The sequence below is a fragment of the Meriones unguiculatus genome, chromosome 3 (genome assembly GCF_030254825.1).
Source record: "Meriones unguiculatus strain TT.TT164.6M chromosome 3, Bangor_MerUng_6.1, whole genome shotgun sequence".
In the NCBI taxonomy this organism is placed as follows: Eukaryota; Metazoa; Chordata; class Mammalia; order Rodentia; family Muridae; genus Meriones; species Meriones unguiculatus.
The window spans coordinates 132,925,830-132,950,957 of record NC_083351.1 but is presented as its reverse complement, the minus strand read 5'-3'; the positions used below and the strand labels follow the sequence as shown (position 1 = coordinate 132,950,957).

At 41.7% G+C, this 25,128-nt stretch overlaps 1 protein-coding gene across 5 annotated transcripts in view; it reads left to right on the top strand.

Moving 5' to 3' along the window:
- Naa35 (N-alpha-acetyltransferase 35, NatC auxiliary subunit) overlaps positions 1-25,128 on the top strand; it is a 52,682-nt gene that overhangs the window by 26,859 nt on the left and 695 nt on the right. For all 5 annotated transcript variants that reach the window (XM_060380550.1, XM_060380551.1, XM_021647789.2 and 2 more), the window contains exons 12-22: positions 1,481-1,659; positions 4,537-4,596; positions 7,549-7,655; positions 13,432-13,498; positions 15,100-15,198; positions 15,979-16,157; positions 19,031-19,167; positions 19,928-19,995; positions 20,906-21,046; positions 21,920-22,042; positions 24,337-24,417. In XM_060380550.1, the coding sequence (XP_060236533.1) occupies positions 1,481-1,659; positions 4,537-4,596; positions 7,549-7,655; positions 13,432-13,498; positions 15,100-15,198; positions 15,979-16,157; positions 19,031-19,167; positions 19,928-19,995; positions 20,906-21,046; positions 21,920-22,042; positions 24,337-24,417 (1,241 nt within the window). The remainder of the gene's footprint in view (positions 1-1,480; positions 1,660-4,536; positions 4,597-7,548; positions 7,656-13,431; positions 13,499-15,099; positions 15,199-15,978; positions 16,158-19,030; positions 19,168-19,927; positions 19,996-20,905; positions 21,047-21,919; positions 22,043-24,336; positions 24,418-25,128) is intronic.

The window sequence follows — 25,128 nt, the reverse complement described above, 5'->3', positions numbered from 1 at the left end:
ACTTTTGAGACAAATGGGAGATTAGAGAGATGGCTCAGAGGTAAGAGTGCTGACTGCTTTTGCAGAGGACTTGGGTTTGATTCCTAGCAGCTTACATGGTGGCTCAACTCACAACTGCCTGTAACTGATGGCCTTCTGACCTCTGTGGACTCCTGAATGTACATGGTTCACATAAATTCATGCAGCCACACATCATACATACAAGTGAAATATTAAAGGACTGTGATAGGGAAAAGTCGGGTTGTGTTTTATATAGGAAATTGAGGGGCAGTGCATTGAACTAATGTCATGAAGGGACAGTCACACATAATGTCAGAGTGAAGCAAGAAGAGCAGACTCTAATGTCAGTAGGCATTAGAGTCCTTAAAAGTTAATGGTTAAGTGAGAGGTGGATGAGGCACTGAAATGAGACAGGGTTGCTCTCTTCAGGGACATTAAGGCTAAGGTACTATTTTATGGGAGAGATAACATTAGAAAGGCAATGTTGGGAATGCGCTTTCCGAGATGATGCAGGGCACCAACTAGGAATGTCCACCGAACAGGAAAGAGGTAAGAAGAAATCAGTGGGCTACGGGTTTTCATCCAAGAACCCGCAGTTGTATTGGACTCATCAGAATAATTCATAGAAGTAACTGCTAGGAGGGAAGACAGCCCAGGCCTGGGGAGTGGCTGTGTGGATGGAGGTTACCCAGATTGTGTAATTGCTTCTCCAGGGCTGTGCATCTCTCAGATTCCAGGTTGGGAAAGAGCTGGAGTGTGCAGTAGTGTAAGCAGTGGTAATGGCAGCAAGGTTCTATTCTGGAATCTTCTAGTCTCCCCTTGTGATCGTCTGCATTAAAAGAATTCAGATGAGTCACATGGTATAGTGTAAAGAACAGGGGGTCCTATTGCGAAGCAGAGCAGAGTATATACACTGTGAAGGTGTGAGAGTGGACAATCACCCAAGAGGTGATTGCTCCTGTCTGTGTTCTCAGGCTTTTAACTTTGCGATGACCTTTGCAGCAGGCAGCGTTTGCTTATGCTCTTTGTTCAGTGCAGGGGTTCACTGCAGTGTTTGTCCTGGAGGAGGGCTCAGTGAAGCCACTCATATGCATTGTACCCTGGAAAGTCTCCCACTGTATTGGGAGGGTCACTGTCCTCCAGATAGCTCTGTAAGTTGGGTCTCCTCTCAAGGCAGGGCTCTGGCTCAGCTGGTATCCCTATCCTCTGTTGAAGTCCTGCTGCTGCAGACTTTGGCTCTAACCTCAGCCACCACCATGTAGCTAGGAAGTACACTTTGAAGTTACTAAATCTCATTAGAATTATGTAGGAATGCATAAATTAGTTCTAAATTATAAAACTTACTAGATTTTTGTGATTAGAATTTGCTAATGCCTTTGAAGTTCGGGTTTTTCTTTTTATATTTAATAATTTTCATTTTAAAATCCAAAAAAATAAAAAAAGGAACTGGAAATGTTACTTTCCTTTTTCTGTTCTTTAGACCATCCAATTATGATGGGTTTTGAGCCCCTTGTTAACCAGAGGCTACTTCCACCCACCTTCCCTCGCTATGCAAAAATAATTAAAAGAGAAGAAATGGTCAACTATTTCTCCAGATTAATAGAAAGAATTAAGACTGTCTGTGAAGTTGTGAACTTACCAAACTTACATTGTATCCTGGTGAGTATAAAATGATGTTCTGGAGCTTTGCTGTATGAAAGGATAGCTTGTCACTCTAGATTCTGACTGTCAGAACAAAATAGCGCGAGGGTGGTTTGAGCTTGCACACACACATAATACAGTTAACTTTCCTATAGATTTGGTGCATTTTTAGAAGTTAAGATGCTAGTAATTACTCTAAGTTTAGGAATAGGGTTTGATAACTGGATGCTACCTTCAAAATATTTTCTATGAGAGTGAGAGAGAGAGTGTGGGTATACATATAGAAAAGAGTCTTTTTAAACATCATACTGGGTGTTGACATGTTAGGCTAGTACCTCTGAACTATGTCCCCAGCGCTTTAAATGTTTTGTATTTTGAGGCAGGCTCTCACTAAGTTGATGAGGCTGCCATTGCCTGACTCTGAAGCTCATTCAGGCCTTGAACGTGTGACTTTGTGCCCCAGCCTCCCAAATAGTTGAGATTTCAGGCTTGTGCTGCCGAGCCTGGCCGCCTTTAGTGTTCTTACATATGAATATGGGATGATGGTACTTGGTAATCTGTTTGTTGTTTTGCTCTGTTGAAAATTTCTCTGTTACACATGCTTTCTTTTCATATCAGTAAATATATATACTTCTATATGATTTTGAAGACATATCCCAACTGTAAACTTATATAACATAATTTTTTTAGTTCATTGTTGGCAAATTACGTTTAGATCATTTTCAGTGTTTTGCCTTTATAACAGATAGTGCAGAGATGAAACTTTTATATGTGAATCTACAGAACATATACTTTCTTTGCTGAGTGAAAATATCTGTATAATTGGAAGTCCTCACTTTGTGACATGTAGGAAGATGAACAAAGCCAAAACTCAGTGCTGAGCAGCTGTAATCCCAGCACCAGGGAGACTAAGCAGAAGAAGCTTGGGTTGTTGGGCTAGCCTGGGCTGTGTAATGAGACCTTATCTCAAGGCAAAGCATAGCAAACGGTTTTAATCAAAAGAAAGATATGTTTTGAGAATATTATTACATAGTAGATGGCTCCCATACATTTCTGCAATACTCTTGTATACATAAGTCAGATTTTTTTTCCCTAATATTTAGGCCTAATATCCATAGAATTCCTAGGGTTTTTTTTTTTGGGGGGGGGAGGAAGGTTCATATAGTTATTTATTGTTCTTTTTCATAGCGTTAATATAGTGATTATTAAGTTAACTTTCATCCACCATTACACTCTCTGTTCTTATATCCAGTGTGACCCTCATCCCTAGAGACATGCTGGTGATTGATGGGGGACAGCCCAGACTATCTATTGTGTGTGGTGCCATCCCTGGGCTGCTGCTCCTGGGTTTTGTAAGAAAGCAGGCTGAACAAGCCATATGGAACAAGTCAATGAGCAGCACCCCATGGCCTCTGCGTCAGCTCCTGCCACCAGGTTCCTGCCCTGTTTTAGTTTCTGTCCTGACTTCCTTCAGTGATGAGTTATGATCTGGAAGCATAAGCTAAACTCCTTCTCACATTGCTTTTGGTCCTGGTGTTTCAGCACAGCGGTAATAGCCTAAGGAATGTGGGATATAAGTAGCTGAAGGAAAGCAAAGGGCATTCATTCTTAAAATTTAGGACGAAGAAGAGAAGTCAGCCAAGGAGCTAGGATGATTGTTTGTAAAGACAGTGTAAGTGAAGAGGTTTGTTTCCTCTAAGAGGAGTTAATTCTGCATGAATGTTACAGTGAGGGGTCATAGTGAGAGGGAATAGCAAGCAGTTACTGGAGAAAAAGAAAGCCTTTCTTAGGTAGACAGGAGTAAGGTGGGCACCCCCCCATCACCCTCCTTCTCTCCTTTTTGACCCCTCTCTCCCTGTCTCCTTTCCTCTTTCCTAATTGCCCCCCCTTCCCCTCAGAATTTTTAGGTTCATTTCATAAGAGATTCAGAGTGTCCAAGTCCCACCAAAGTCCCACAGTGGTACAGCTTTGCTCTTATGGTTTGTGATTTGACAGGCTTCTCTAATGCCTATCATGTCTCTGTTATTGTTGAGTGCTGTACTCAGGATTCATACTGTGCTTTGAGAGTTGAGTGGGACAGTAGGTTGCTTGTGGATACAAACTTTCAATGGTGATGTCACCTGGGAACACACACCTTGTATCTTTTGTTCCAGTGCCAGCCTGCAGCATTATTGTAGGCATTCCAAAAGTCACATAACTATCTTTAACAATTTCAAATACTAAAATTTATACATTCAAAAATTGGAAGGTTTAGAGAAATAAGGTAATAAATTAGCCACTATTTATTTACCCTCTTCTTACATAAACCTGTATTTCTTGGTCTTCATTTCATACGAATCTGGTTACCTTGTTACTGATAGTTTTTCTTTCAGTATTTTTTAAGGTGTTTTTTCATGGTTTTAAATTATGTACTTGTGTTTGTGTGGGTATGTGCACATGGATGCATGTGTCCTGGGAGGCTAAAGCTGTCAGATCCCCCTGGAACTGCAGTTACAAGCAGTTGAGGTTGTGAGCTGCCTACTCTGGGTTCTTGGAACCACACTTGGTCCTCAGCAAGAGCAGTCCACTCTCCTAACCTGAACTCTATCCAGCCCTGTTTCTACTCCTAAATAACAACTAAAACGTTGTCATCACTTTCTTACTCTTGGTACTATTTTCTTGGTGTACATTTTTAATGAGAGTGCGCACATAGTTCTGTTTTGGTCAGTTCTTGAAATTTTGTAGACTGTGAAGTAACTTTGGTATAATGAGACATTTTCTATAAAACTTAACCATTTGTTCATCTTATTCTAACAATAGCAGAATATTATTTCCAAAAATATGTATTTTATATGCAAACATCTCTAGCTTTTGTCTAATCTACTGTTAATGATGCTGCTTTTTTCTCTATGTTAGGATTTCTTCTGTGAATTTAGTGAACAGTCACCGTGTGTTCTTTCAAGATCTCTGTTGCAAGTAAGTTCCACTCTATTGATTGAATAGAAAGTAGATGCTGTTAAGGCTGTTGCACAGATGATAGCTGTACTGGATTTCACGTTGTCTTCACCTACACAGGATGTGTGAATGCTGGACTGCCAAGCTGTGTCCCTCCGCTCACTGAAATACTGACTTACGGTGTTCTGCTGGGCTACAAAACAAACCTCAGAAGTTCTGTAATAGCTGAGATCGTGCAAGATAACTTTTTGACCATGTTTATAATCAAAGTATTTCAGAAGGGAAGTATAGGTGGGAGGGAAAAGACTCAATATTGGGAAATTAAATAACACATTTAAGTAACTTTTAGGTGACAGGTTTTTTTAGGGAAATTGGAAACATTTTGAATTAAATGTGGCTGGAGACATGGCTCTGTTAAAGCAGTTGCTGCACAGAGCCTATATTCCTTGAGTCCAGGGATTTCTGGGTGTGTGGGGTCCTGCCTGTAATTCCAGTCTTGGCAGGTAGAGACAAAATCCCCAGAGCAAAGTGTCAAGTAAGACTAGCTATATCCATGAGCTCTGGGCTTGATTGAAAGATCCTGTCTTGGTGAGTAAGGTGGAAGAGCCAGTGATCCAGAATAATTCCTGGTATCCACTTAGGCCTCCTTTTGTATGTGCTCACCTGTGCATATATATACACACAAATGAAATAAGAAATAAAAATACACAAAAATCTGTGTCATATAGCTAAAGACCTTGCTGGTAGCATTTAGCACTGTTTAAATGTAAAAGCGATGCTGGGCCTGGGAGTGTGGGACGGTTAGTAAAGTGCGTGCTGTGCATAATGAGTATTTGAGGTTAATCCTCGCAGCCATGTGAATGCTGCGGCTAGCTGGCCAGCTGGCAGGACTTGAGGTTGACCTGTGACCTCTACCTGTATGTGCATATTCCCACATTCATACACATATACATAATCAAAGAAAAATATATAGTCATTTACGCTTCCAACGTAAGAAAATACAAGAACAAAGAGGGCAAATTGAACAAAAAGAAAAAAGGAAATAACAAAGTTCAGAGCAGAAATCAGTAAAATATGACCCAAACTAATAGAAAAAAACAAAACAAAACAGTGTATCTGAAAGCTGGTTAGAAATACTAGGAAAATTGATGAACATCTAGCTAGATAGAAGGAAGCAAGGGACCATACAACTAATTAAAAGAAAAAAGGGGGTTATTGTGTGCATTACTCTACACATGAAGTGAAAGGTTATATACTTTACTGTCCGATTGGAAATCTCACTAAATTAAGAAAAATGTTGACAGGATTCAACATTAATTTATGATTTAAATAGAACTGGGCCTAGAGGGGTGGCTCAGAGGTTAAGAGCACTGGCTACTCTTCCAGAGGTCCTGAGTTCAATTCCCAGCAACCACATGGTGGCTTTCAACCATCTATAATGAGATCTGGTGCCCTCTTCTGGTATACAGGTGTACATGCAGAACACAGTATACATAATAAATAGATAAATCTTAAAAATAAACCAACAGAACCAGGAATAGAAGAAAACATCTTAATAAAGGTCTATTAAAAAATCGGCAGCTTCCAGCACATTTTACATGAAATACAAGTTCTTTCTCTTGAGACTGGAAAGACGTATGGCTGTCTCCTCACTACTCCCTGTCATTCCTTCACCGCCCTTGTTATTGGAATATCAACCAGTGTACTGAGGCACATGGATGAAAACTACATAAAGAGAGAGTGCCAAAGAATCTACAAAGAGCTTGCCAGAGGGGTGGATGAATTAGTAAGAACTGTGTAAAACTATTTATCTGCCATAAACAGTAGTGCTGTTGGGCCTGTGATATGGCTCAGTGAATGAAGGCATTTGTCATGTATACCTGGCCACCTGATCCCCATGCCCAGAGCCACACAGCTGTCTTCCTACTTCCGTACTTGGGTCATAGCTAATGTGTGTTTTCTTCCCACAACTAAGGATTTTTTCTTAAATAAATTAAAAGTGTTACTTGTAATAGCATAAAATTGAAAAACTTAGCATATGCATAAGAACCTTTATTTAGGATCTGTCTGCTAAAAATACAAAATAGTGGTGGACAACATCAGAAAAAGACCTTTTTATATAAACTGAAAGAATTAATTGATGTTTCAAAAATGTTGCTTATCCCCAAATTGATCTGTAAATTGATAGTGATTTCATTCAGAATGATAGTGTGAGTTGGTGTAACTGTCAAGAATCTAAAATGTATGCAGAAAGATAAGGAGCTAAAGGAACAAAGCCAGTCCTGAAGGAAGGAAAGAATGAGGTGAGAGATCACACACTGGCCAGCACCATGGTGTTGGCAAAATGACTGAAAAATGAATTAGTGCAACCAGTGGAACTTTTCTTTTAAATCGGTCCTTTACTGTTTAGGCTTCTAATATATATAAACTTATTGAGTGGCAAATATCACCAAGTAATTGATTAATATAATGGGCAGTTTTTAGCAAAGGTCTGTTGTGATTCAGTCTGTTGACTCCTTTAGCTCAACATTACTGTTCTTGACTTGGGGCATTTATACTTTTATGTGTTATTTAATTTGTATCAAACTGCACCTTGAATAAGGATTAATAGGCAGCTGGAGAGATGGCTCAGGCTAGCTAAGAGCACTGGCAGATCTTCCAGAGGACCTGAGTTGGACTTTGAGCACACACATGACAGCTTTCAACCATCTGAAACTCCTATCCCAGAAGATCTGACACCCTCTGACCTCCATAGGCATGGATGCATGCATGTGGTGCACAGACAGACATTCTGACACATAAAATAAATATTAAAAAATACGGATTTACAAACAGATTTATAAAGTATCTACCTGCTTTTGCATTTTAATTCCTTTGGATTCTGTAGTGTTTAGAGGTAATATGTGTGTGTCTGGTGACAGCTACATATGGCAGCAGCAGTAACGTACTAGTACGTCTTATACTTGTTTTTAGACTACTTTCCTCGTGGATAACAAAAAGGTCTTTGGAACTCATCTCATGCAAGACATGGTGAAAGATGCCCTTCGGTCCTTTGTCAGTCCTCCGGTGCTCTCCCCCAAGTAAGTGCTTCCAGATGTGTTAGAGTGTGGGCCTGGCAAACGCCCAGCTTCTCTGCACTCCTTATGGATAAAGACCTCTTAAGGCCAGCCTCCATGTAGATGTCAGTTTTATTCAGATTGCTCTCATTGTCACAGAGGCTGGGGTGAGTGCATGCAGCAGTCTTTGAGCTGGTCTTTTGAGAAAATACTAGGCCTTTTTTTTTTTTCAACAGAGAAGGAAGAACTGAGCATTATTTCTTACCGAGAACCCAGCATTTGTAAAAGCATGAGAATATAAAATGGTTTTTTACATTAGTAATTAGTACTTAGTACATTAATAATTAGTAATTAGTACAGTAGTAATTAGTACATTAATAATTGTACTTTAACACTCTCACCATGGTTTGTTGAATAAGTCAAACCATGTGCCATGTAAAGGTGTGGTAGGTTTCTGTGTCTGGGTTTCCTTTGAGTAGACCTTAAGATCAGTATTCATGTAAATGTATTTAGAGGTGTTGCCAGGAAAAGCCAGTGGTGGTGTAGGTAGCAGGACACGGAGAGGAAGAAACTCATGTAGTGTGCTCCACTGGAAGTTTGTTCGGTCCTGTAGGAAGCTCTGCAGACAGTGTGGGTTACAACCTCAGTGTTTCCTTCTTGGGGATAAAGGAACCCGAGGATTCAGCCCCTGTGCCTCTCAGGTCACGTTTGTCCTGGGCGACTGTAAATAACAGCCACCGTTCCTCCCTATGTTTGCCGTTTAGCAAATATAGTCTTTGTGACTCAGCCTAGAAGGTCTGGTGTGTCTGGTCATATCCCTGTCCTGTCCCCTGCATCTGCTGCCTCATCTTACTGCCCTTGCTCTAACCTCTGCCTCAGTCATTCTGGCCTTTTCTCTGATTTAGAAGTGTGCAGGCTCTCTCACTTGTTCTTTACACGGATTGAGGGATGGGGGACACAGTGCAGTGTCTCCTTGGGGGGTGTGCCAGGGTCACCGTGCTGCAGTTAAAGCTTGTGTTCACTCCATTTCTTTCATACAGTTCCCTGCTTTGTTGTTAACGCTGCTTTCTCTCTCCGTTGCCCCAATTCAAACATAAGCTCCACAAACACCGGCAAGTGCTTTTGGCTATTGGATTGCAACAGACAGATATTTTGACAACAGTAGCTGCTACCAGTGAGGCAGGCATGTAGTCAACACCCAGGAATATTGAATGAATGAATGAATGAATGGGAGGGTAGGAGGTGTTAGGATGACACTCAGGCATCTTGAATGGTTTGGTAAGGTTTGGGTTAAGTGGAGAGCTACTTGGGTTTTTGGGAAGAAAATAGAATGGTTGTCTTGTTTAAAAGGAAGAAAACTGGTGAGAAAGACAAGGTGATTCGTGTATACAGAGGGGGGAACACAGGTCATGAAGGACAGAACAACTCAAAGTTGGTAATGCAGTGATTGAATAGAGGTACAAAAGAAGAGGGTTATGTGTGTGTGTGTGTGTGTGTGCGCGCGCGCGCGTGTGTGTGTGCGCGTGTGTGTGTGCGTTTGTGTGTGCGTGTGTGTGTGTGTGTGTGCGCGCGCATGTGTGTATATGTTGGGCACATGTGTCTCGGCGTGTAAATGAAGGTCAAGAACAACTTTGTGAAGTCATTTCTCTCCAGTCTGTTAAAAAATGGTGGTTGGTTTATTATTTTTAAGTATGTTTATGTGTGTGGCTTGTAGCTTCCTGAGTTTCTGTGTACCACATGCATGCAGTTACCCTCAGAGACCAGAGGAACTGGAAACTGGACTTAGGCAGTTTTGTGAGCTGTGTGATGTGGGTACTAGGAACCAAACCCAGATCCTGTGCAAAAGTAGCCCAGCATTTAACCACTGATGCATCACTCAGACTTTCTTCAATGTTTTAATGTATGGTATGGCACTTGAATTCAAGCTTCCCAGGCTCCCACAGAACCATCTTCACCCAGGAGCACTTTCAGTCCTAATTTGCCATTTTTTTTTAAATGCATTTAAGTAAGAACAATACAGAAAAATGTAAAAGATATCAGAAAAAACGTCTGTTCTCTTTTGTAGCTGTATTTTGATGACAGTGTGTAAAGGTGAGCATGTGTAACTGTACATGCATTCATCGTGCTATTTATCATGAACTTTTGAAGGATTTCTGTCGGCTGCTTTTTTAGACTCTTTAAATTAAAAGAAAAATAAGGACCTCATTTTAAGTTCTTGCCAAGTGTGGCACATGCTCTTGATCCCAGCATGGTGAAGGCTGAGGCAGGAGGATAGTAACTTTAAAGCCAGCCTGTGACATTAATCAAGTTTGAGGTGAACCTGAGCTACCATACCAAGTTTATCTCAAAAGATTGTTTTGTTTTGTTTTGTTTTGTTTTTGTGTGTGTGACTGTGTGTGTGTGTGTGACTATTTGTACCAAATTATTTGATCTATCAGTTTTTTTAATGGTTGCTACATATTTCATAGTAGGAGTGTGTTCCTAGGAATAGAGCTAGAGCTACTAAAGGAAAAGTCTTGTGGGGTGTGTGTGTGAGAGAGAGAGAGAGAAAGATTGAGACAGAGAGAAAGGTAAGGGGCAAATAAAATCCTAGGATTTCGTTTTTGAGACAGGGTCTCACTGTGTGGCTCTGGCTGGCCTGGGGCTCACAGAGATCTGCCTGCCTCTGCCTCCCAAGTGCTAGGACCAGAGATGTGGACTGCCTTGCTAGTTCTTAATTGTACTTGTACCCTGTTCCCACCTGTGTGAGTGAAGGCCACCCCCACATAGCAGGAAGTTGGGCTGTGCTCTGAGAACACCTGCTGGTGTTTCTACTCATCCTGCTCCTCGTCCGTCCTCGTTCTGCTGTGAGGATGCTGGTGCAGCTCGGCGCATACTCACCACGTGTCTGCAGCAGGGCTGGGGTTATGTGTTGTTTTAAATATGTACATGTTGCCACCTTCCTTTATTTTCCTTATTTGAGTTTTAATATTTATTCAAAGGTAGCCTATGTAAACGTTTCTTTTCCGTCTTTTCTATTTTTGAGACAGTTTCATGTAGCCTTGGCTGTGCTTGAATTCTTGATCCTTCTGTCTCCGCCTCCCCTGTGCTGGCATTACAGGCTTGTGCAGACAAGCCTAGCATGTGCAAAACTTAACATTTTGAAAATTCACTCTTTGAACATTCTTCAGTTATTTTGTTATTCTTTTACAGTCGGATATCTGTTTTTAATTTCTCACTATTAAAATTGATACTGTGTGGAAATCTTTCAGTAGATCTCTGTGCATGTGAACTAAATACTCATAATGATAATCCTGGGTCATAAAGCTGCATGCATCTTCAACTGGATTTTGCCAAATTGCTTTTCAAAGTGATTGACATGATTTGATGTGTTTAACACTGTAATATCAGGTGGTGGCGGCACACCCCTTTAATCCCAGCACTCAGAGGCAGAGCCAGGTGGATTTCTTGAGTTTGAGGCCAGCTTATTTTATAGAGTGAGTTCCAGGATAGCCAGAGCTACACAGAGAAACCCTTTCTGAAAAGACTAAATAAACAAACAAATAAATAAATAAATGATAAACATAAGCTCTGCCAGTTTCTGCATTGTCTAGCCTTTGACGTAAGAGACTCTCTGATAGTCTGGTGCAGGTGACAGAGCTTGCAGGGGATACTGATGAGTAACATGTCTAGGATGTGCAGAGTCCTCCTTTCAATGCTAGCATGTCTTCTCCAACGTGCTTAAATCATTTCATTTGGATGTTGCCTTTCCTTTCTGACAAGCTTCTCTTTGCACCTAAATCGCACATTGCTGCACTTACTGTTTGCCAGTTAGTTTAGTGTTTTATAATTTTACATTTGTAAATTTGCCTGTTTACTCATATTTACTTGCAACCTTCAAATCAGTATTTGTACTACTTTTGCCATCTTTGCAGATAAATGCAGAATAGGGATGCACAGAGCAGTGAATCCTACTTTAGACCCCATAGTACAACCCCAGCTTCTCAGACTGGGGGCTGTGGCTCCCCATCAGTGCTGTAACGGATTGTGGCTCTCACAAAAACTGGATAGCAGAGAAAGCTTAGGCTAATAGACACCAGATACTGTAGCCAGAGACCTGCAGGAAGTTGACCCTTTGTCCTCTGGGAACAATGCTTTTCATTCATTGTCCATGGTCTTAAAAAGTTTATGGGGTACAGATGGGTGGATCCTGTGCCACAGTGTAAAAATGGAGGTCCAAGAACAACTTGCAGGACTTGTTTTCCCCCTTCCGCTCTGTGGGTTTTGCGGGTCAAACTCAGGCTGACCCTCTGAGCGAACGGGCTAGTCCTGTAGAATACAGTCGCTCTGCATGAGAATCAACTGTAGGTAGGGCAAAGTTTGTAGTGTGGCAACCTACAGCTGTCGTTCTCCTGCTGTGAACTATCACATTGTCCTGAGTAAGAATTGATGCCAGGCTGGAGGAAGAACTTAATTAGTAATATTTTTAGTTTGTGGTGTGTGTTTGTGAAGGGGTTTCCATATGTAGACCAGGCTGACCTTGAACTCACAGAGCTCTGCCTCCCTTTGTCTCTTAAAGTCCAGGATTACAGGTGTCCATCACCATATCTAGTCATGGTAGTCTTGGTGGTCTCTCTTATATATAAGGCCCTGGGTTCTGTCCTACCTAGGGCAGTTCTAATTTTCTTTCTTTCTTTCTTTCTTTCTTTCTTTCTTTCTTTCTTTCTTTCTTTCTCTCTCTCTCTCTCTCTTTCTTTCTCTCTCTCTCTCTCTCTCTCTTCTTAGTAAGTGATTTGTAAATTTCCTCCTGCTCACTGGAAATTCTTTTTAAGATGCCAGGACTTCTACCAAAATAGTCACATGTGGTTTTTAGGCAGTCTTATCTAGAATTCAACATTAAGTCTACAAATCGGCTCAAACACTATGACCAGAGTAACTTGGGGAGTAAAGAGTTTATTTCAGTTTGCAACTCTCCTGTCATACTCTGTTATTTAAAGGAAATCAGTGCAGGAAGTAATGCCAAGGACTTGAGAACACTGTTTACTGACCTGCTCCTCCTGGCTTGCCAAGCCTGCTTTTTTATATAGCACCCAGAACCCCCAGCCCAGGGTGGCGATACCCACAATTTTGTTATTTAGCAATTAAGACACAAAGAGTCTTCTAGCTTTTTTTTTTTTTTAATGACTCCCTTGCCTTGCTCCTAGTGTTCTGCTTTGCTCCCTCCTGGCTACCTGTCATCCTCTGTGGTGTGGTCACGGTTCTACTTGGCAATCTCACAAGCCACCAGGAGAAAGTCTCTTACTTTTTCTTCTTTGCCTTAGATCCCACACCACTGGTCCCTGTGTGCTTTGTCTTTAAATTCTGTTATCTTTCAGCCTTTGTAGCTCCTCCAGGACTAGGTGGTGGGTCCTTAAAGACTGCTGAGGGAAGGACAGTTAGGTAATGAGAAAGGACAGCACTTTACAAAGAGAATAGACCAGGGGCCAAGGACATTTGCAATCCCTGGTTGCAAATAGACTGCATCTTGAAAATGAGAACTCTCTCTAGTGTCTAAGATGATACTGTAGAAGGAGAATAAGTGATGGAATGCAAGTGAGGGAAGCTTAGGGCTTTGGACTTCCTATCTCACTAGTTGATCACATACACAAATGTGAAAAACACAGTAAGATGAAATACTTAACATAATGCTAGTGTTCCTCAAGTTAGTCATGTATTGGCTGTTGTTTTTTTTTTTTTTTCTGTCAGTTATATCTATAGTAACCACTCCTCTTTTGTCTAAGCCACGTAGTTTGATGTTAGTGACATGAGTATCATCTTGCAGGTGCTGCCTATATAACAATCACCAGGCTAAGGACTGTATCGACTCCTTTGTTACTCACTGTGTTCGGGTAAGAACCACAACTTGAGTTGTTGTGTTGTGTACTTTGACAGTTATGGTGCGTAGTTCTTTCATATGCATTCATTGCTTCCCTATTTCTTACTCATGAATACATTAATATTTCTATCCACTCTCACTGCTTGTATGAGTGGCTTTATAGCCTGTACTCTTTGCAGGTTCAGATAGCCTACTACCGCCTATAGAAACCAGAAATGGGACATTATAACTTCTAGTCAGGAAATTTCTTGTTCCCTAATGTTTTATAAATGGACAGACAAGCTTCACTTTTTTTACCTTAAAAAAAAGTGTTTGGGGAAGGGGTATAGGAGAAGAAGAGGGTGGGATTGGGAGGGGCGGGGGAGGGGCTACAGCTAGGATACAAAGTGCATAACAGGAAAAAAAATGTAATGTTCCTGTATGTCTTCCTTAATACTTATTTAAAAGTATTAATATTAAATAAGGTTACAAACTTTTTTCTGGTTAGGGAAAATATGAAGATTAAATATGTAGATTAAATTACCAATCATTCTCACTTAATTATATAAACATTTCTCAGTTAGGCAGTTCTTTAGGGGCTAATTCTACTGCATGCATATGTACATATGTGTATGCAGGGGTAAATGTGGAGGCAGTTCTGTGTGGTGGAAGACTTCAGATGATTTCATTTCTATAACATTTTATTATCATTAAGATGTATTACTTTATTTTCTGAAAATGGGCTCTTTCAAAGAGTGAAAAGCTAATATAGCTGAGCCTCCCTTACCTGAAATATGAAATACCGGGACCAAAACTGTTTCAGATTTTTGGAATATTTGTGTAGAATTAGTGGGTTGAGCATCCCCAGTTAAAACCTGAAATCCAGCATGCTCCCAAGTCTGGGAGTTGTGCTGTTAGCTTCACACTTGGACTTTTGTTTTTTGAAACTGGACTTGATGATCTGGGCCTTAAGCCCTAATACTCTGGAAGTGGGGCAGCAAGATCACATCTTCAATGTCAGTCTTGGCACGTTCAAGCAAGGCTCCCATGGGTACATCAGTCTCTGCCTCTGCCTGTTTGAGTTTTCAGATGAGTGATGTGAACCCTGTGCCTCCTAACTCTTCTGAACAGTTGCTGATCAAAGACTGTCTGTTAGCTCATTGGTGCAGGCTGTGTTAACTCAGAGTCAGTCAGTGTTCTAAATGCAGGTTGCTCACCTATATGTCCGTTGTCTGATTAGTACATTGTTCCGGATTTTGTAGGAAGCTGTGTTTCAGATCCAAGACAATAGGAGAGCCATAGGTAGGAGCCATCACTCAATTACCACAGAAATGTCAACATTGCAATCTTGGCTTTTAGTTTAAAATAAGCAGAAAAGAAATTGCAGGAAGATGTCCAGATATTAAAGAAGTATATTTTTTTTTGCAATAGGAAGTCATATTTCATAAAAGCTACCTCTTTCCACCTATTTATAAATTCTGATATTGAATTCCTTAAAAATGGGCACCTGTGTAAGAAATGTAAACTGTGATTGCGCATGTGTCTACATGTGCACATGCATTTAAGCAAGATTGAAGAATTTGACATCATGTTTTCTTTCACATTGACAGTTAACAAGTTGTCTGTGTGTTACAGCCATTTTGTAGTCTTGTTCAGATCCATGGCCATAACAGGGCTCGGCAGAGAGACAAACTTGGTCACATTCTTGAAGAGTTTGCTACCTTGCAAGATGAGGTAAGATCCAGATGTCTTCGTAAAATTCAGCAAGTCACAGAGTACAGGAGCTGCATGCACCTCTGAGCGTCCACACCCTGAGTCATGGAATGTGTAGACAGAGTATCATGAGGTGGTGGCCATCCTGGGTCACCAGGGCCTGTTTTTATTTTCTCATACTTTAACGTTTGAAAAGCAAATCTTTAAAATGATTTGAGAGTTAATTTTTACTATGCTATGCCTATTTTTCACTTAAAATTTAACAGTTCTACAGTTCAGAGGAAGTGTGTTCATAAAAAAATGGAAGAATACAGTTTATAGACATCTTAAATCGTGGTTTGATAGAGAATTATGACTTCATGGCAAGTTTACCTGGCAGTGAAACGGTTTAAAGGTGACTCGTGGGCAGCAGCAGTTCCCGCTCCTGTTACCACATGCCTGGAGTCACAAGTTGAGGCTTGTTTGTTTTGAGCCAGGCATGTTTCCTCAGGTGTATTTTTAGCCACTGGGTTCACATGATCCTCCTGCCACGATCTCAGGAATACACTGATAGTCCTATTCGTTTACAAGCATGTATCACCACCTGGTCCACAGAGAATAACTTATTAAAATGGATGTTTATTTCAAGGAATAATTTGGGTAAATGCTAATTATTACAGGATAAGAACTTTGCAAACCTCACTAGAAGTGCATTTAAAAGTAGGGGTCTTTTGTGTTGTGAGATTTACATTTTCTGCTCATATTTTCAAGTTCTCTCACTATCTAAATAATTGACCATAATGTAACAAATTACTCTGGCAGGCAGAGAAGGTTGATGCGGCACTTCACACTATGTTGCTGAAACAGGAGCCCCAGAGACAGCACCTGGCCTGTTTAGGAACCTGGGTCCTTTACCACAACCTTCGGATTATGATTCAGTATCTGCTCAGTGGCTTTGAGCTGGAGCTCTACAGCATGCATGAGTACTACTACATCTACTGGTGAGGCCGCCGCCGAGAGTGATGGGGGAGCAGAGGTCTTGCGGGACTCTGCACCATGTGTGCCGCCACAAGTGATGGGGGAGCAGAGGTCTTGCATGACGAGTGATGGGGGAGCAGAGGTCTTGCATGACGAGTGACGGGAGAGCAAAGGTCTTGCATGACTGTGTTGTGCGGTCTGGGGTGCTCGGCATGTGCATGCAGTCTCTGACTGCAGCCCACGACTTCCAGGGGTTGGTGCTTCCCTTCCACCCTGGTGAGGCAGGGTCTCCGTGCCAGCTGCCTGCTGTAAGAGTGTGGGTTTACAGGGACGGGAGGAGGGAGGGAACCACAGGGGGATACAAAGTCAATAAAGTGTAATTAATAAAGAATTAAAAAAGTGTGGGTTACAGATATGTGGGTTTGCATTGGATTTTTTAACATGGGCTCTGGGGATTGAAATCAGGTTATCAGTCTTTCTGACAGGCTCCTTGACGAGCTGAGCCGTCTCACTGGACCCTGGGATAGTTTTTCCTTTAGTGCGTTTTTATTGTAGTTGTGGCATAATTGGTAAAATATCTTGAGGATTAGAGTTGGTCAAAGTGTACATCTTTAGTGCTGTAACATTATACAAATATTCTTCCTGCTGTTTAAATATTTCTGTGAAAAGTACTAATAAAAATAAATGTGCTGATTCAACATCTTTGGTTTGCACCTGTGGAGAAAAGTGAGCATGGTTTGCTATGAGTTCTGTAGCGCCAAGCCGTGGTGTGGGTGCACTTGATAGAACAAGCTTTCTTGTGGGATATCATGGCTGCAGGGTAATCATTGGGTGCATAACCTTGAGGAATCATGTGCAGATGCCCTTAAGTGGAGGGAAAGATAAGGAGTCTAGGGAAGAGGCTATGGAGGCTATCTTAGACATGGAAAAGCTATAGAAAATAAAGTAAGTGTTGTTCAGCACAGTGATAATCTTGAATGATCTTCATCTGTCAAGAGACAATTTTAAACAGTTTCCTGTTCATCAGACATCTAATCTGCTATGTTACACTTGGGCATTATCTGCTTTTTAAATGTAGAGTTAAATTAATGTAACTTAACCACTGCCCTTTGAGAAGGGGAAGACTTCCCTTCCCCACTCTTGGCATGGTCGTGTTAGGAGCAACTAATTCCCAGAGGCTGTGCCAATCTGGGCCGTGCAAGCAGAATGTGACACTGACTGTAGCCAGCCCCACATGGCACTATTCTACATACAGAACCACGTGGTTCTTTGGCTTTGGAATTACAGATTAAACTCCTGAAATTGTGAGAAAATGATCTTGTTTTGCTTATGAATATAATCCATTTCTAAAATCAGCAGCAAAAATGAGTGATGAATCTGTTGTGGTCACCTAATCACTTGCCTAGGGTCAGTCCTGGGTCTAGTAGACCTTCAGTGGGGACCAGTCCTTTCCATTTCTGGCTGCTTCCCAGACATTACTGCTGCTGGCCCAGAAATGGCAATGTGAGGACCATTGTTACAGAACATCAGCATTCTGCCTCTTCTTAAAGCTGTTGATAAACTCTTAATAAAAATTAGTACCTGCTGTTTGGAAAGAAAGAGCCCACCCTTCCCTTCAGCATCTGTCCTCAGATAACTAAGTACCACCTGCTGTCTCTCTGTGGAACTTTGCAGTAGAGCTTGTAAGTCTCTGACTTTTGTATGCCGTGGAGATTCATTTGTGGTCTGTAAAGTGTTACTGTATGCTAAATGTTTTCCTTAAATTAAGTGCCACCAGCTGCCTCTCCTGATGGCATACACTCTTTCATAAGGTAGTATATCTCATTTTCCTTACCTACAGCTGTAGCTTCAAAATATAATATCTACATAACTCCAAATGCAACTTGTAACTAGTTTCTGTTGTATGAAATGTTCTGTTTTGGACAATAAGATGCCCAGCAGGTAAAAACAATTTCTACGCAAGCCTGATGACCTTAGTTCAATCCACGGAACCCACATGAAAGATAGAAAGGGAGAAGTGACTACACCGTCACCTAGTCTCTGGGATATGTCACCATCTGTCACCCTCACACAAATTGTCATCATCATCATCATCATGAAATTAAAATGGTGTTTTATATGTGCTTTGATATTGTAGCCTGCCTGGCGTCTTTCAGGGCAGTTCTGGAAATAGGTATCCTAAAATAGGAATAGTAAGAGATCATAAACATTTCTATGGATCTTTGGTTTTTATTCAGTGTAGGAGTAGTCCTTAATTTTCCTTATTCCTGATTATACTGAAAACAGTGTGTGCCATCTCCAAGATTTGAACCGCCTTCCTGGCTTAGAATGTATTGTTAGGTTACAATTTTTAAAAAAGTTTTAGTAGGATATAAAATATCCTATTTTATATTATTTCTTCAATAAATTTAAGTAAATAAGCCTAGATGTTTTAAAGCTTTAGAATGATTTTTATGTTCCATTAATTTTTGATACTTTCTGAATCAATGTCTTTCATTTGCAAAGAAAATATTTACCTAATAGACTGGAGTGAATTGTGAGGACTGATAGTGAACAATTTAAAGGTATTCCAATTTGTCTATATGCAGATAATTACCACAAATCTTTTGAAAAGCTGTAAAATGTGGGAAGGGAAAGATCACTTTCAGTGCACATTTCCTATAAGATCTACTCTCACCAAACTGCAAAAAACCAGTATTTTGCAGACCTTAAAGCATTACAAGACCTGGCCTTGTGGGGTTGATGGCATATTAGAGAAAAATTTGTCTCTGAGGTCAAGGCTTCAGTTTCTTGTCAGGATGAAATAATGAAACCTTTCCATTATTGCTAGTCCTTGTGTTGGTAAAGCTACCTCATTTAGCGATCTACCACTAACTGATTGTTTGTGACTGTTAAGGTACCTCTCTGAATTCCTGTATGCATGGCTGATGTCAACCCTGAGCCGTGCTGATGGCTCTCAGATGGCAGAGGAGAGGATAATGGAAGAACAGCAGAAAGGCCGCAGCAGCAAAAAAACCAAGAAGAAAAAGAAAGGTGCTGTAGACCCGCCTCACTCTTTAATCAGGCTGTCACAGGTGACCAGGCTGCCCTGTGTTGAGGTTACCAGTGTGTGCACCATCCCACCTGGCTGTGTGGACTCTTTCTAAACTTGACAAGTAGAATGACGTATACTTTACCTTCGACCACCAGTGGGTGAAGAGCTCCTTGTGAGCCGCCGTGGCTGCGCGTCTGTCGTATTTCTCTTTTGCCATTGTCCACAAACTAAAAGAGAGGCTGAATCCCAGTGTCAGTGATGGCCGCTTGCCAGTTCCTTCCCAGTCCATGCAGCAGAATAGGTTAGAGAGCAGGTAGGGCTCCATCTGCAGGTAGGCTGTCACTGTCAGGTTAGCTTGGATAGGTAATCAGAACCATGGGAAGCAGATGCTTCAAAGGGGCTATATTACTTCCCGCCAGAACTCTTTAGTACTCGCTACTTGAAGAACACAGTTGTTTAACTTTTCAGCTCAGTTCAGTTACCTTATTTGCAGAGTTTGGTCATAAGATAAATTGCTTTAGAAAAGCAAAGTGAAGTTTGTGTTCAGTAAATAAGCAGGTGTTGATTGTTTTGTTTAACTTTGATTCTTATCACATCTGGCAGGAGTTCCCCTCCTTGCACTCCTTCCAGTTCTCCTCTCTTCCCCAGATCAGCCCTCCTCTGGTTCCCTTAAGAGAGAAACCCAGTTTTAGTTATTCCTTCTACCGTAACGTGGGAAGGAGGTGGAAAGAGTATGAACATTTTTTTCTCTAATTACAGTTCGCCCATTGAGCCGAGAGATCACGATGAGCCAGGTCTATCAGAACATGTGTGCTGGGATGTTCAAAGTAAGTGGGAAAAATCACATCTTCTTGCTGTTAACTATCATTCTTACATAACATATTTAAAATCATCTCTTGCCTTGACTCTCACCTGTTGACTGTCACTGTTCTGTTTCTCATCCATTTGAGAGTCACCATATTCCATTCTAGTTGTAGTGTGTAAACAGGTGACACCTTGCTTCATGATGGGATGGTTCTAGCATTCCTAGGATTATAATATGTAGGTGTGGGCTCTAGCGTGGCTGGCGTAAGCAGTAGCAGACATTTTTGTAGGGTTGTGGACATTAATTTTAAAGTTGTACTGACAATTCAGGAACTGTCTGAAGTGACTCCCCTGGAGTTACATAAACCAAGAGGGGACCTTGGAAAAGACCCTAACCTGTGTGATGGTACTTGTTACATGGTACTTGTTTCTTCAATATCTTTGACTTAAACGTTTCAAAGTAGTTACAGAAGCATGAGATGTGGAAGAGTGGTATGTGTGTGTGATCCCACTGGGACTGGGAAATTATTATTACTTTGAAATTAATGTATCATTTCCTTTTCTTCCTCTCAGCTCCTCCCATGCATCCCTCTTGCTCTTTCTCAGATTTATGGCCTCTTTGTTGCACACATGGTTTATGTATATATATTTCTAAACATTTAGCCACAACCTGCAAATCCATATACTGTTACTTGAATATGATTTTAGGGCTGACTATTTGCTATTGAATAACCAGTTGGACTGGAAAATTTTTTTGTGTAAATCATGGTGTATAAGTTAAAAATGGATGAGAGGTGTGTTTTACCCTTCTTTCTTTTTTTTTTTTTTTGTTTCTGAGATGACATTTTAAGTATTAACTGCTCTTTTTCTGTACTGATGCGCATGTTCACTCTTTCCTTTTGTCGTTTGTGTCCTCATTCCCTTCTTCTTTAGACGATGGTAGCATTTGACATGGATGGCAAAGTGCGCAAGCCAAAGTTTGAGCTTGATAGTGAGCAAGTTCGGTATGAGCACAGGTTTGCTCCATTCAACAGTGTGATGACACCACCACCAGTGCACTACCTGCAGTTCAAGGTGAGCCTGCTGGGTGAGGGCATGTTTGTACCAAGCCGTCCTGGGGGGGTGGCTGTGAAAAGGAGCATTCTTTTTTTTTTTTTTTTTTTTTTTTTTTTTAAGATTTCTTTATTTATTATGTATATAGTGTTCTGCCTGCAGGCCAGAAGAAGGAACCAGATCTCATTATAGATGGTTGTGAGCCACCATGTGGGTGCTAGGAATTGAACTCAGGACCTCTGGAAGAGCAGTCAGTGCTCTTAACCTCTGAGCCATCTCTCCAGCCCCCAAAAAAGAGCATTCTTAAATAGGATACAGAGTATCTGTCCTTGTTGGATATGTTAATCACATGACTAGTTTATATTTAAGTCATTAGAATAATTGAGATTTGGCATATGCAGGTTAAGAACTGTGTATCAGGCTGGAGAGATGGCTCAGCGGTCTGAGTTCCATTCCCAGCAGCCACATGGTGGATCACAACCATGTATACTGGGAGTTGATGCCCTCTTCTGGCATGCAAGTGTACATGCAGATAGAGCACTCATATAGTTAAATGAATAAATCTTTAAAAAGAAAAAACAGTCTATCAGCTGGACATGATGGTGCCCACCTTTAATCCCAGGAGTCAGAGACAGGAGGAGCTCTGTGAGTTTGAGGCTAGCCTGGTCTATTAAGCAAGTCCAGGACAGCCAGGGATATTACACAGAAAAACCTTTTCTCGGGGAGGGGGTAGAAGGTAGAGGGCTCAGAGAAGAAAGGAAAAAAAAGAAAAGAAAAACATGTATCACATGGGTACAGAAGTGCTCAGCATTAGCTTTAGAGTCTGTATGGATGAATAGTCAGTTAAAAGGTTTATATTAAATATATTGTGATAAAAAGTCTCCCTCTTTTTAGGAAATGTCTGACCTCAATAAATACAGCCCTCCTCCTCAGTCTCCAGAGTTGTATGTGGCAGCTAGTAAGCACTTTCAGCAGGCGAAAATGATCCTCGAAAATATCCCCAATCCAGACCGTGAGGTAAGAGTGGGTTCACTGTGTGTGGGACGCACTTGGCTTAAAGCATACACCTGCCACTAGGTGGATGTTAATTGCTGTAGTGAGTCACTCAGACACTGTCAAATGGAGCCTGTCTTGTTTTTGCCACAATTTCAGGTAAATCTGCCAAGTTAATCATTCTAAGCCTCTTCCCTCCAACACATAGAGTCTCACTGTTTACTCAGGCTGGTCTTCTAGCTCCTGGTAATCCTCTTGCCTCCTGCCTCCCTGCTGTTAGGATTAGTTTGTGATCTGTCATACCTGGCTACCATTGTAAATTTTAAATACGAACAATTATGTATCCAGTTACAGTAGAACATTACTCCATACTTGACCATTTTGACATAAAAGGCTGTTGCATTAAAAGACTCATCTACCAGAACAAACTTTGCAAACAAATGTGGCTTAGGGTTTTGATTAAAAGTTTGCACTATCCCCAGTGTAACTGGGGTACCTCTGCTCAGCACGGGAGTTACTCCTGACAAGTGTGAGTCACAGCGGCAGCACCTGATGCCACTCTGAGTGGTTCAGCATTATCTGTCAGAAACAGCCAGTGCTGGGCTCAAATGACATGTGCTGGCCTGTTGCACAAAGCCTGGGATCTCTCCCTAGCACTGCAGATAAATTTTAATATGGGAGCTGGCAGTGGTGGTGCACGCATTTAATCTCAGCACTTGGGATGCAGAGGCAGGTGGATTTCTGTGAGTTCAAGGCCAGCCTGGTCTACAGAGTGACTCCAGGACAGCAAAGGCTACACAGAGAAATTGTGTGTCAAAACCCAGTTTGTGTGTGTGTGAATGTGTTTTCCAGCTAGTAAAAATAGTAGTTATAAAAATTTGAGGGAGGTTCAGTTATAGAAGACTTAATTCATTCAATGGAAATTTCATTCATTTATTCAAAGACTTGTTAAGTAGAAAAATAGCTGTTATGGGGTCAGTGAACAGGTCAAATTGTATGTTTTATGGAGTGTAGAACTCTGAAGAAATGGGGTGGGGAGGGAACCCTACTTTTCTCCCGCTTGGTGTTAAACCGCAGGTATTGTGCACACTATACAAACACCTGTACCACTGAAGTGCATTGCTAGTCCTAATCAGGTTAAAGAACCCATTTTAGTAAATTCTAGAAGTCACATAGATGTCCAGGGATGGGGCCTTCCAGTCAGAGATACCCCACATGCAGAGAAATGCAGAGCAGACCTGTGCCTGGAGGGTTTGAACAGCACCAGGGACTCATGGCTGGGCGGCAGTAAGCCAGGGAGGAGCTGTTGGAGTGTGGGCAGCGCATGGGTAGATCTGACTCGTGGTTAAGGAGCACTCTTACGGCAGAGGTAAGGAAGTGGGCAGCAGTAATCCAGGTGAGAGGTGGTGTGCGTGATCAACAGTAATACCCTCTCTCTGGATCTGAAATCTTCGGGGTTAATTCATGTGGGATATGGGAGGACTCAGGAATAACTTGAAAAGTCTCGCTCGGCCTGAGAGCTAAATGAATTGATTTTCATGCGCAAGATTGTTGTGTCTTGGGTCTCGGTGTGGTTTCTGACATATCATATTATTAGTATCATTATTATTATTAAGTAATCAATTTTTATTTTTTTGAGACAAAGTCTCATCCTGTGTAGCTCAGACTGCCCTGGAACCCATGGCAGGCCTTTTGCTCAGTCCCTCAGGTGCTGAACTACAGGTCTGAACTTGTGTGTCTACCTTTTCCATTAGATGTTTAAATGGAGCAGCTGCTCAAGGCAAGTGGCTTGAGAACCTGTCCTGCCCTGGGCATTTGCAGACAGTGGTCAGAAATGCAACAGTGGGAACATGGTGCCTACGAGAAACCCAGCAAGGAAACTGATTAGACGAGTCACTGTCAGAAATAGCGCCTAATACTCCCAGGACACTCAGTGCCTGCTGGGTGTTTCTAAGTGTTAACCACAGCCGTGTCTTCTGACGAGGGTGCGCACTCATAAGTGCAGAGCTACTCTCTGCAGTCTGGAGCCACAGGTGCTGTGCCCAGCATGAAATGTGCTTAGCTCAACCCTCAAAGCAGTTTTTATCGGATACGCAGTCTTCACCTTCATTGCTAAGGGTGAATGTGAGGAACTGGCTGATGAGAGCTTGGCCATCAGTGGTGAAGCTGGCGTGCTCACAGGGCTGCCATGACCTTGAAGGTTCATGATTGGTGGGTGGAAGGTATTTTAGAGAAGCAGGGATCTGTGAGTGCCTGCAGCACAGCTCGGTACCCATCACATAGACATTGGCTGTGATGCTGATGCTTTCTTTTTTCAGGTCAGTAGAATCCTAAAGGTGGCCAAGCCCAACTTTGTGGTTATGAAGCTCTTAGCAGGGGGACACAAAAAGGAGTCAAAGGTGAGTGTGTTGCTGGGAAAGTGAGTGCAGAGTTTCCTATGTACTATTACAGAAAAGGTTACACAATTGGTTAAGAGTCATCCTAGAAGAGGTGGGCCCAGTTCAGCTGCTGTGAAGTAAAGCTCACTATTTTTCCTGGAGATACTTGACAGTCAAATTTTCTACTCCTTTTTATTCCTGCTCCCATTATAAATCTCTATCTAACGGAGAGCGGTTAAGAAAGTATGAACCAAGCCAGGTGTGTTGGCGTACACCTGTGCTAGCACTCAAGCGGCTGAGGTAGGCAGATCTCTGTGAGTTCAAGGACAGCCTGGTCTATAAAATGAGTCTGGGATAGCCAAGACTAAAGAGAAACCCTGTCCTGGAGCGGGGGAAAGACTCTGGACATATCCGCAGAGTAGATACATTTCACTTAGTCTTTATTAGTTTTTGAAACGGTTCATAGAACCTGGAACTCACTGCCTCAACTAAACTGGCTGGCCAGCAAGCCCCAACGATGGGCCTGTCTCCACATCCCCAGTGCTAGAATTTCAGGCGAGTGCTATCACACTCAACTTTTTAACATAGGTGTTGGCATCAAGCCTCAGGCTTACACTGCAGACCCTCACCAACTGAGCCATGTCCCCAGCCCTAAGACTCTTAAACATTGTGAAGATGTGGCACTGATACGGTAGATCTGAGTTGTCATGGTGGGGGCTGCTGGTGCAACTT